The sequence below is a fragment of the Geotrypetes seraphini genome, chromosome 3 (assembly GCF_902459505.1).
Source record: "Geotrypetes seraphini chromosome 3, aGeoSer1.1, whole genome shotgun sequence".
Taxonomy (NCBI): domain Eukaryota; kingdom Metazoa; phylum Chordata; class Amphibia; order Gymnophiona; family Dermophiidae; genus Geotrypetes; species Geotrypetes seraphini.
The window spans coordinates 260,603,303-260,615,740 of record NC_047086.1 but is presented as its reverse complement, the minus strand read 5'-3'; the positions used below and the strand labels follow the sequence as shown (position 1 = coordinate 260,615,740).

The window sequence follows — 12,438 nt, the reverse complement described above, 5'->3', positions numbered from 1 at the left end:
ACTATTGTGAAAACTGAACAAACCAAATTACTACAGAATGCTACATAGAAAAATCAAGCTAACAGAATACTTTAGTCACACATGGCAAGAATAATGTTAGGGGAGTGCAACTAGGGCAACTGCCCCCTGGTCAGAAAGAGAGCCCTAAGCCAGCTCTAAGCTGAAGAAGCACAGCCTGGACTTTGGGGTCCCCAGTTATGTCTAATACTAGCTCTAGCAGGATACATATTTCAAATCTGAAATATTCTAATCAGAAAATATAAAATAAATTTATTTTTGTTTTCTTTTTGTTGTCTGGTAATTTTATTCTTCAAATCACATTGGTCTCAGGCTTTGGTTTTAGGTTCCTTCTGTCTTCATCGTGGCATGGCTGGCTTCTGAAGGTAAAATAGGCACAAGAGGAGCTGGGGAGAAGATGCCGAGTCTGACACGGGTGCAATTTTTTTTACCACAGGAGTAAGACTTTTCACCGCTCCCACCAGGTGGTAAAAGGTCTTGTCCCCATTCCCGCAGGGCGGTGAAAGGTTTTGTCCCCATTCCTGCGGTAAACCAGTTGCAAATGTCTCCATTCCTGTGGATTTTCTGCGGTTTACTGCGGTAAACGGTCCCCGTGTCATTCTCTAATCCGGATCCTGATGGTGATCCTACTGTCCTGCGCTTAATTAAGTTTGCGGCTTTGCCTTATCTTCCTGCTGAATCTTTGCAGGAATTGAACTTAGTGATGCAGCTGGCTCCATCCACTTCTCCCTGGCTTTATAGTGGGCACTCGCACTCTGCGACTTTCCCTGGCATCCAGATATGAGTTTTATGGTCTCTGAGCAGTTTGACTCTCCGGAAGGTACTTTGAAGAGTGCTAGAGCTATGTCCTGCTTGTATCCACTGACACAGTAGTGTCGGCAGCTTTTGAGGCAAGCCAAGGTGGATTCCTTGGTGGCACAAGTGATTAAGCACACCTCTCTTCCCAGTGATGGGGGAATTGTGTTAAAAGATATGCAGGACTGCTGTGTGGATGTGGTCCTCAGGAAGCTTTTTGAAACAGCCAATTTAGACATCAAAGCTGCTGTGGCGATGTCTTTTGTCGTATGCGTCTGTCTTGGCTGTGTATACTAGAGACTGATGCGGTGGAGCCGCCTCTTCGGCTGATGGCTGGGACGGATTATATAGTGGATGCCTTTTATGGCCTTTTGAAAGGGCTGGCAAAAGTGTCTGCGTACTCCATTTCATCCCGCCAAATACTCTGGGTCAAGCAGTGGGCTAGTGATTCCACTTCCAAGGCGATTTTAGCGAGGCTGTCTTTTAAGGGGCAGTTATTGTTTGGCAAAGACCTGGATATCCTCATGGATTCGGTATTGGACCATCTCCCAAAGACCTTATCTGATAATAGAACCAGACCCTTCAGGGGTTCTGGGCATTCTAATTTTCAGGGCTCCAGACAGTATGCACATTCCATGTCGCAGTGATTTTCCTAGAGCTTCTGGGCTAAAGGTGTTCCCAACCTTCCAACGCCCATCCTGCACACCCTGCCAGAAAGACACAATGACGCCAGGACACCGAATGCCCCTCTGGGATAGGGGGCTGGCTCTCCGAGTTTCTGCCTGCCTGGATGCGCACTGCAGCAGACCAGTAGGTCTTGGACATTATTCAATTAAGATACAAGCTGGAATTTGCCCAGCCTCTGTCAGATTGATTCGTGGATCCTCCATCCAGATGACCGGACAAGGCACTCAGTCCAGGCTACTGTTCAGCACTTTCTGGATATTCAAGCTAGAAAGCCAGTGTCATGCGACCTCTTGGGCTTAGGCAGATACTCTGTGTACTTTATCATGCCAAAGAAAGGCTTAGAAGATTGGAGGCCTATTCTGGATCTTCAGCATGTGAATGCGATTCTCAGAATTCTCCACTTCCACTGGTCGGTCATTGCAGCAATGGCTCCGGGGGAATTTTTGGTCTCCCTGGATCTTACGGAGGCATACTTACACATGCCTATATTTCCGGCCCACCGCAAGTTTTCTGTGGTTTCATGTGCTGGAGCAGCATTACCAGTTTTTGGCCCTGCCCTTTGGGCTGGTGACAGCGCCTTGGACCTTCACCAAGATGAGGTGGTGGCAGCTTACCTGAGGAATATGGTTCTGCATGTTTACCCTTATGTAAATGACTGGTTGGCCAGAGCTCCCTCCTTGGCCGAGGGACATTGCACAGTGGAGCAGGTGCTTCAGATGCTGGAGGACTTGGGCTGGATTGTCATCCTCAGAGTCATCTGCATTCCACGCAGTCATTGGCATATTTGGGAGTCCTCTTCGATACAGCTGTTGGCTGTGTCTACCTGTCCAAGACTTACAGACAGAAACTGTGTACCCAGATTTCTGCACTTTTCGAGTAGCTGGCTTCTTCGGCGTAGAATTATCTTCAAGTTCTAGGCTCAATGATTGCCACACTGGATGTGGTTTCTTGGGCAAGGGCACACATGCATCCTCTTCAGCATGTATTACTCTCTTGCTGGGCGCCACACTGAGATACTTTGCAGATTTATCTGCCATGGTCTCTAGAGGCTCAGGCAATCATGGACTGGTGGATTTGCCCACAGTCCCTCTGCAAGGGCGTACTATTCCTCATTGTCTCCTGGATCGTGGTGATGGCAGATGCCAGCCTTTGGGGCTGGGGTGCTCATTGCAATCGTTGTACTGTTCAGGGGTTGGACACCCTCACAGAGAAAGTGGTCCATCTGCCCGGTGGAGCTCAGGGCCATTTGGCACAGATGAGGTTGCAGAAGACTCCAGAGGACCGAGTGGTCAAGGTCATCTCCAACTATGCAGCGGCAGTAGCCTATGTCAATCGCCAGGGAAGGACCAAGAGCACTCCTTTGGCTCAGAAAGCCAGCCTTCTTTTTCTTGGGCGGAATGTCTTCTCCTGGCGCTGACAGCAACGCATGTGGCGAGAGTGGACAACGTGCAATCAGACCTCCTCAGCAAATGGTCTCTGGATCAGGGCAAGTGGATCCGGTTCCCACAGACATTTCAGATGATTGTGGAGTGCTGAGGGAATGCCCATGTCTATCTCATGGCCACTTCATGATACAGGAAGGTGCTTTACTTCTTCCATTGAAGTTCTGAGCCCAAAAGCAGATGGCTCGACTCACTGGTACAGTTCTGGCAGCAAGAGTTTTCTCCTGTCTGTTTTTACTCCTGGGCCATTGGTCGATTGTGTCCTTCAGAAGATTTTGGTTCTTCTTGGACGTGTTATGCTGATGGCTTCAACTAGTTCATGCAGGCGTGTGGGTCACAGCCTATGGGCTAAGCACTTCTTCACACCCTTTCATGCAGGGTCCAGTTATCATGCCAGCTCCAGGGCGTTTGCTCTTCCAGCATGGCTTTTGAGTATGCGACTTTTGGGCATATGAGATGTTCTGCCCTTGTTGTTGAGGCTCTTCTAAAGTCTAAGAAGTCGTCCAGGGGGTCGGCATATGCTATGGTGTGGAAGGCCTTCCAATATTGGTGCGTACAAGACCAGGTGGATCCGTATTCAGCTCCAATCTCACTGATGCTCGCCTTTTTTCCCGCTGGAAAGATACTGGCCTTACGGTGGCTTCTCTATGGGTCCCGGTAGCCAGGCTCTCTTACTTAGACCCTGGGACAGTTGGTCCTCTTTGGCGGGTCATCCTGATATCGCTCAATTTTTGCAGGGGGTTCATCATGTCAGATGGCTGGTTCTCCATTCTATCCCTACCTCGGACCTTAGCCTGGTGCTGTCTAGCTTTATCTAGGCTCCCTTTGGCCTTCTTTCAGATGCTTCTCTGTTGGATTTGATGCTCTTGGCCGTTGTTTCAGCTTTTCATGTTGCTCAGACAATGTGTTTGCCTGCCTTTCTGCCGATAGGTTCCTCGACTCGGGACCGCCTGTTATAGCCTCTGGATGTACGCAGGGTTCTGCGTGGATGGAAGATCACTCACGAGTTTTGCCTCTGACCATCTGTTTGTGCTGACTTATTCGATTAAGCGGGGTGCTCCCGTTTCTAGGGCCCAGATATCCAGATGGGTCCATAAGGCCATTTCATCAACCTACATTCTTTCTGGGAAACAGTCCTCTGTTTCTGTCAAGGCGCTTTCTACCAGGAGTGTGATCCGAAGCTAATCTGTCCCTCAGGAGATTTGCGGGGAAGCAATGTTTCCAAGTTTTATAGAGTGGAAGTTTTACAGAGTTGATGTTGCTGCAAGGCAGGACTCGGCCTTTGGATCTTAGAGGCCAGTGCATCAAACCCACCCTAGCTGTTTGGGGGGACTGCTTTTGTACATCCCTATTTTCTAGAATGTCTCACCTTTTGCACTGGAAAAAGAGATTATGTACTTACCCTGGTAAGCTCTTTTCCAGTAGATAGGTGAGACATTCTAGACTCCCCATCCTGGCTTTTCTGTGCCTGTTTACAGTTTGTCTGTTCATGCTTCTTCAGCTGCTTCTGTTTAATTCTATGTTCATTATCTTGGGGAATTGTGCTTTGCTCCTTTGGAATCTGTGTTGGTGGTTAATGATACTATTTCATTACTTTCAGCAGAACACTTTGTTTAGCCTGTTATTTCAGGTGCCTCTACTTTGCATAGGGGGTGCCTCTCGGTGTTTGGGTACTGGCTGTAGAGGGCGCTAAACCGATCAGTGAAGTACTTAGAAACAGAGTGAAAAATCCAGAGTGGATTCCTTCTGCAGAGTATGCGAGTATGGGGAAATAACCCTATTGCCTAGAATGTCTCACCTATCTACTGGAAGAGCTTACCAGGATAAGTATATAATCTCTTTTTTTGTTCTTACTACAGGCACATGTTTTAAAAAAAACATATTTTCTAATTAATGCTATTACTCCTTCAGCATGTTGATGGAATTGAATTCCTCATTCATTCATACCCTATATATGTGTCGGTGAATAGCCTTCCATGTGGAAACTTGGATGAAAAGGTACCTTGACATATTAATGTTTTGAAGTTTTATTTTGAATTGTAGTAATTGAACTGAATTGTCTTAAAACTGTAGACCTAATATGAAGCGGGTGTAGAGAGTCCAAGATATATGACTGTATTACAATTGAATCTGCATTCTGTCGGGTCTAAGGTACATAATATGCAATATTTAAAAATAAATAAAATAATGGAGTCCAACTCTTGCTGTTATATCAAGCCACATTATATGATGAGGTCTCTGTGCTTTTTTTTTTTTCTTTCTTTCTTTCTTTTTCAGAAAATCTACAGCAATTTTAGCATATTGGATGACCAGATTAATATGTGGACAGGTGTTTTTAACTAGAATATTGCTGTTAAAACATCTTGTGGCCTCAGCAATGGTTGCAATCCCACTGAAGCTCATCATAATGATGCACATGTGTAGTGTCTGCCTAGGTCACACCCAACACAGTGTGCATGACCCCGTTTGAAAAACTTGGGAGCAGTGGATGGAAGAATCCACATTTGGGATGTTGCCCCTAGCAAAAAGCATTACAGTAACTTAAAGGGAAAAGGAGAACAGAATAAAACCTTTACATACAGAAGCAAAATTTGTGAGTTTGTATAGAAAAAATTGTCTACATTTTTTGGCTCCTCCTTTGACGACTGCTCTATGCTCTTCAGTTCATCCTTCTACATGCGAATTGAAGGTGTCACTTCGCTGCTCTGTTCAGTTTTTATTTTCAACATTTTTTTACCACTTTAGAGGCTTTCTGATGCTTAGGAGCCAGCTCTACCTTGATGGACACAGACACTCTTGGTTAGTGTTTATAGCTGGGGGGGCACCATGTTTTAGGGCACTTACCTGGCCAGCCTGCACTAACATTGTGACAGTTCAGGGACTGTTCCTTTTGTAGCACTGCTCTCCTCTTGTATCTGCGGATGTTCTTAGGGCTGAGCGCAGGCCGATTGGCCCCTGTCCCTGGGATTTTATTGGGTGCTGACTGCATCACGCCCCCAGCCATTTCCCAAAGAGGAGTGAAGCCCTACCAGTGCTTAACTTAAGTTAAAAATGTTGTTTAAAATAGAAAAAAAAACATTTAAAAGCAAAATGTAGGCGCATACTGGTGCCTAAAAAAACAGTGCTGGAATCGCTTCAACAGAGGCACTGTAGGCATGGATAACGCCAGAAGTGGTGTTAGGTATAAAGCACCTCTGTAGGGGCAATTCATGTAAAATGTGGACAGCTACACCGCAGGAGGGAGAGAGGATAGAATCGTCACCTGCCTGCCGGGAGTAAGAGTGAAGGATGTGGTCAACAGGATCTCCAGGATCATAGATAGCGCTAGAGGAGAGGACATTACTGTGCTTATCCACGTGGGAACCAACGATATGAACGGACGGAAGCATGACAGGGAAGAAATGAAGGGCCAGCTCCGCTCACTCGGAAGAATACTGAAGATCAGGGCCTTCTCCGAGATCCTCCCGGTACCAAGAGCGGATGGAAGGAGACAAGGGGAACGGCAAGTGATCAATGCCTGGATGAGACGATGGTGCGAAGAGGAAGGCTTTGACTTCGTGCGCAATTGGGCAACGTTCTGGGGAAGAAGCAAGTACCACAGGAAGGATGGATTGCACCTCAACGAGGAAGGAGCAAGAGTATTGGCAGGCAACATCAAGAAGGCCATCGAGAAGGCTTTAAACTAAAGGACAGGGGAAAGTCGACCAGTCGATGGTCCGGGAGACAGGATGTCCCAAAGAAGGAACTACAGACAACTACTCAGACACAGGAAGGGACGTGCACAAAGCATATAAGAGAGAGAACACAGGAGCAGAATAGGATACTGTGAAAGAACCAAGGGAGACTGCTAAGCTTAAAGAGTCCAAGAAGGTAACACACAGGGACCTCAAATGTATATACAGTGGTGCCTCACACAACGAACTTAATCCGTTCCAGGAGCAAGTTTGTTATGCGAAACGTTCGTTGTGTGAAACGCGTTTTCCCATAACAATACATGTTAAAAAAAATAATTCGTTCTGTAGCATAAAATATGCTAAGATGACATAAAAAAAGATAAATTTTTGGTTATTATTTTTATTTAGATACATCTAAAAACATAATTGTTTTTTAAAACAACACACATTTTTTAAATTTAAAGACAGACTAAGTAGAGTCTAATTTTACAGTGAGAGGGCAGAGTCTCAGCGGCAAAAACTGGGACTTAACTGTTCATTTTTTTTTTTTTTCTACCGTGTTTCCCCGATGATAAGGCAGGGCCATCAAATAAGACAGCCCCCCCTTTTTAGAAAAAAATGTAAAATAAGGCACCCCCCCCGCAAATAAGCCACCCACCGATACCTGCGCTTACCCGAATCGGGTGGTACGGTGGGTGACTCCATGTGGTCCCTGGCACCCCCGACACGATCGGGGCAAGAGGGAGCTCAAGCCCTCTTGCCCCCCCGACTCCCCGACACGATCGGGGCAAGAGGGAGCTCAAGCCCTCTTGCCCCCCCCCGACTCCCCGACACGATCGGGGCAAGAGGGAGCTCAAGCCCTCTTGCCCCCCCCGACTCCCCGACACGATCGGGGCAAGAGGGAGCTCAAGCCCTCTTGCCCCCCCGACTCCCCGACACGATCGGGGCAAGAGGGAGCTCAAGCCCTCTTGCCCCCCCGACTCCCCGACACGATCGGGGCAAAAGGGAGCCCAAGCCCTCTTGCCCCGCCGATTCCCCAACTCCCCGACAATATCGGGCCAGGAGGGAGCCCAAGTCCTCCTGGCCACGGCGACCCCCTAACCCCACCCCGCACTACATTACGGGCAGGAGGGATCCCAGGCCCTCCTGCCCTCGACGCAAACCCCCCCTCCCCCCAACGACCGCCCCCCCCCCAAGAACCTCCGACCGCCCCCCCAGCCGACCCGCGACCCCCCTGGCCGACCCCCACGACACCCCCAACCCCCTTCCCCGTACCTTTCTGTAGTTGGCCGGACAGACGGGAGCCAAACCCGCCTGTCCGGCAGGCAGCCATCGACGGAATGAGGCCGGATTGGCCCATCCGTCCCAAAGCTCCGCCTACTGGTGGGGCCTAAGGCGCCTGGGCCAATCAGAATAGGCCCGGGAGCCTTAGGTCCCTCCTGGGGGCAGGGCCTGAGGCACATGGTCGGGTTGGGCCCATGTGCCTCAGGCCCCGCCCCCAGGAGGGACCTAAGGCTCCCGGGCCTATTCTGATTGGCCCAGGCGCCTTAGGCCCCACCAGTAGGCGGAGCTTTGGGACGGATGGGCCAATCCGACCTCATTCCGTCGTTGGCTGCCTGCCGGACAGGCGGGTTTGGCTCCCGTCTGTCCGGCCAACTACAGAAAGGTACGGGGAAGGGGGTTGGGGGTGTCGTGGGGTCGGCCAGGGGGGTCGCGGGTCGGCTGGGGGGGCGGTCGGAGGTTCTTGGGGGGGGGTGGTCGTTGGGGGGAGGGGGGGTTTGCGTCGAGGGCAGGAGGGCCTGGGATCCCTCCTGCCCGTAATGTAGTGCAGGGTGGGGTTAGGGGGTCGCCGTGGCCAGGAGGACTTGGGCTCCCTCCTGGCCCGATATTGTGTGGGGAGTTGGGGAATCGGCGGGGCAAGAGGGCTTGGGCTCCTTTTTGCCCCGATCGTGTCGGGGAGTCGGGGGGGGCAAGAGGGAACCAGGCGGAGAGAGGGCAGTTAAGCGCAGTGCCTGCGCGGAAGGATGCAGCTCGGGCGACTTCGTTGTGTGAAACGAAGTTCGTTGTACGGATCAAGACATAAAGTTCGTTGTGCGCAGCGTTCGCTGTGCGAGGCGTCCGTTATGCGAGGCACCACTGTATAAGAACGCTAGAAGTTTGAGAAACAAAATGGGAGAATTAGAAGCAATAGCGAAAAACGACAAATTGGAAATCATTGGCATAACAGAAACCTGGTGGAATGACGAAAACAAATGGGATACAGTACTACAGGGATACAAACTGTACAGAAGAGATAGAGTGGGGCAGAAAGGTGAAGGTATTGCCCTATATGTTTGTGAAGAAATAGAATCTGTGAGAGTGACTATGAAGGAAGAGAAAGAGAAGCTGGAATCCCTCTGGATAAAGATTCCCAGACGCAACGGTGCTGACACCAAGATTGGCCTTTACTACCGACCACCAGGACAGGGGGGAGGAAGCAGACTCGGAAATGATAGAGGAAATTAAATACGAATGTAAGACAGGTAATGTTGTAATCTTGGGGGATTTCAACTTTCCGGGGATAGACTGGGACCTGGGAACCTCAAATTGTAGCAAGGAGGTAATGTTCCTGGAAGTGCTAGGGGACTGCTTCCTGGAACAATTGGTGGGAGAGCCGACAAGAGAACACGTCACCTTGGACTTTGTCCTAAACAGCATTACGGGGCCGGCTAAAGATGTAGAAGTTACAGTCCTGCTGGGGATGAGCGATCATAACTGGATCAACTTCAAACTCGATGTCGGGAAGGGGAAAGGTACTAAAACCTCAACCACGACTTTAAACTTTAAAAGGGGAAGATACGATAGCATGAGAACCATGGTGAAACAATGGATCAAGAAAAAAATGGGCAAAGTCAAAACGGTAGAATAGGCATGGTCCCTTCTGAAAAATACTATCACGGAAGCACAAAGCACATTCCGCGGATGTCCAAAGCAAAGAAAACTAAAGGCAAAGAGAGCCAGCGTGGCTTACTAAAGAGGTAAAAGAAGCCATAAAAGAAAAGGACTCCTCCAAAGCATGGAAACGCACGAAAACAACCGAAACTTGGAACAAACACAAGGATGATCAGAAGAAGTGTCACAGGGCAGTGAGGGATGCCAAAAAGGACTATGAGGAGAAAATAGCGCAGGAGGCCAAAAACTTCAAGCCCTTCGTCAGGTACGTGAAAGGGAGAAAACCCGCAAAAGAGGCAGTGGGACCGCTGGATGACCAGGGAAGGAAAGGATACATCAAGGATGACAAACAAATCACAGACAGACTAAATTCCTTCTTTGCAAAGGAAAACACTACAACAATTCCAGAAGCAGTGAATGTGTTCAAAGGAGCAACAGAGGACAGCCTTACAACAGTAGAAGTGGACTTGGACCAGATTTACTACCAGATCGACAAACTCAAAAGTGACAAATCTCCTGGACCGGACGGAATTCATCCGAGAGTCTTCAAAGAGCTAAAAGTGGAAATAGGAGAACTATTGCAAAAACTTGCCAACCTGTCAATCAAAACAGGACAGATGCTGGACGACTTGAAGATAGTGAACGTCACGCCGATATTTAAAAAGGATCAAGAGGCAACTATAGACTTGTGAGTCTCATGTCGGTCCCTGGGAAGATGGTTGAGGCGCTGATCAAGGATAGCATAACCCGGCACTTAGACACACACGGCCTGATGAGAGCCAGCCAACATGGATTCAGGAAGGGGAAGTCATGTTTGACGAATCTACTTCAATTCTTTGAGACAGTGAACAGACAAATTGATATTGGAGAACCGGTGGCTATTGTATACTTGAATTTTCAGAAAGCGTTCAACAAGGTTCCACATGTGAAACTCCTCAGGAAACTGCAAGGCCATGGAATAGAAGGAGACATACTAAGATGGATAGGCAAATGGCTGGAGAACAGAAGGCAGAGAGTGGGCATAAATGGGAAATTTTCAGACTGGGAGACTGTGACTAGCGGTGTGCCCCAGGGCTCGGTAATTGGGCCCATCTTATTTAATATCTCCATAAATGACCTGGAGAATGGAACATCTAGTGAGATCATCAAGTTTGCAGATGACACAAAGCTAGGCTGGGCAATCAAATCACAGAAGGACAGTGAGGAACTCCAGAGCGACTTGAGCCGATTGGAGAATTGGGCAGATAAATGGCAGATGAAGTTTAATGTGGAAAAATGCAAAGTGATGCACTTAGGCAGAAAAAATAAGGAACACAAGTATAGTATGTCAGGTGCAACTCTGGGAAAAACCGAACAGGAAAGGGATCTAGGCGTATTAATCGATAGGACCCTGAAGCCATCAGCGAAGAACGCAAATAGAATGCTAGGCATGATAAAGAAAGGCATCACAAGTAGATCGGAGAAAGTAATACTACCGCTTTATAGAGCGATGGTTAGACCACACTTGGAATATTGCGTCCAACATTGGTCTCCATACCTAAAGAAGGATTTAAAAATACTCAAGAGGGTGCAGAGACGAGCAACGAAGCTAATAAAGGGCATGGAGAACTTGGAATATGAGGATCGACTTAAGAGACTGGGATTGTTCTCCCTTGAGAAGAGGAGACTGCAAGGGGATATGATCGAGACTTTCAAAATACTGAAAGGAATCAACCAAATAGAGCAGGATAAAAAATTATTTACAATGTCCAATGTGACACAGACAAGAGGACATGGACTGAAGCTAAGGGGGGACAAGTTCAGGACAAATATCAGGAAGATCTGCTTCACACAACGAGTGGTGGACGCCTGGAATGCTCTCCCAGAAGAGGTAATTGCGGAATCCACCGTTCTAGGGTTTAAGGGTAAGTTAGATGCATCTCCTTATGAGTGGCATAAGGTGACATAGGTAAGGGTAAGTTAGATGCACATCTCTTATGAGAAGCTTAGAGTAATATGGGGACTAAAACTATGTCAGGGTACACCTGGCGGGGCCTCCGCGTGTGCGGATTGCCGGACTTGATGGACCTAGGGTCTGTTCCGAAGATGGCACTTCTTATGTTCTTATGTATGCCTTGAAAACCCTGGCCTACATCTCCAGTGCCTATCTTTCCCAAAGGTGTGATTCTATAAACGTTGCCATCATGTGATGTACATATGATTAGTGGCGGTTTTTAAGGCAGCTGACAATGGCGCCATTTATAGAATCCAGACTTAAGTCTTCACCACTTTCCGGCTTACCTGAGGGCTGAGGAAGACATAGCATCTGCTGCACTGTGAGTACTGAGCCTTTATTCTCTATGGGGCACATTGGGAGGGTATCTAAACCCTAGTTTGGGGAGTTTCTGGGGAATGTTTTTGGATTCCCCATCTCCAAAAACCCCTTCCCTGTATTTTTGGCACTTCTTCCTCGCTGCATCATGCTGTTTTTTTTAGTGCCCTTGTGCAGCTGCAGCGGCCATCTTGGATTTTCTGTCCTGATTTTAAAAGCATCTATTTGCCTTAAATCACCTCAATTTTGTTCAAAATTGAGAAATATGAATCCTCAGGGTATTTGGCATTAGATTGTGCCAGATTTTAACTCGATGGCCACCATGTTCCTCTTGCAGGGGGGGGGGGGCACATGAGGGAGACTGGATCCATGTAGTTAGCCCCCTCTGGCCATTCTAAGGCCTTTTGAGTTGCAGGGTTCCTCTTCTCTTGAGCCATCAGATAGTGACTCGCCACCTTCGGCAAAGTACAGGCACGCAGAACCCTGGGAGGGCAGGGGCATTCGGGGGGTTGTTAATGCTTATCTGCCCATGCTAGGCTTTGCCCCTGCTTTTGTTAGCTAATGTTTGAAGCATAAATGG

The 12,438-nt window shown here is 48.3% G+C and overlaps 1 protein-coding gene across 2 annotated transcripts in view; it reads left to right on the top strand.

Annotated features, from left to right (window-relative positions):
* RIOX1 (ribosomal oxygenase 1) overlaps window positions 1-12,438 on the top strand; it is a 368,994-nt gene that overhangs the window by 333,565 nt on the left and 22,991 nt on the right. Inside the window, exon 14 of one of the 2 annotated variants that reach the window (XM_033936262.1) lies at window positions 4,854-4,940. The exons of the other annotated variant lie outside the window; for it this stretch is intronic. Coding sequence (XP_033792153.1) covers window positions 4,854-4,940 — 87 coding nt within the window. The remainder of the gene's footprint in view (window positions 1-4,853; window positions 4,941-12,438) is intronic. 2 annotated transcript variants of the gene reach the window in all.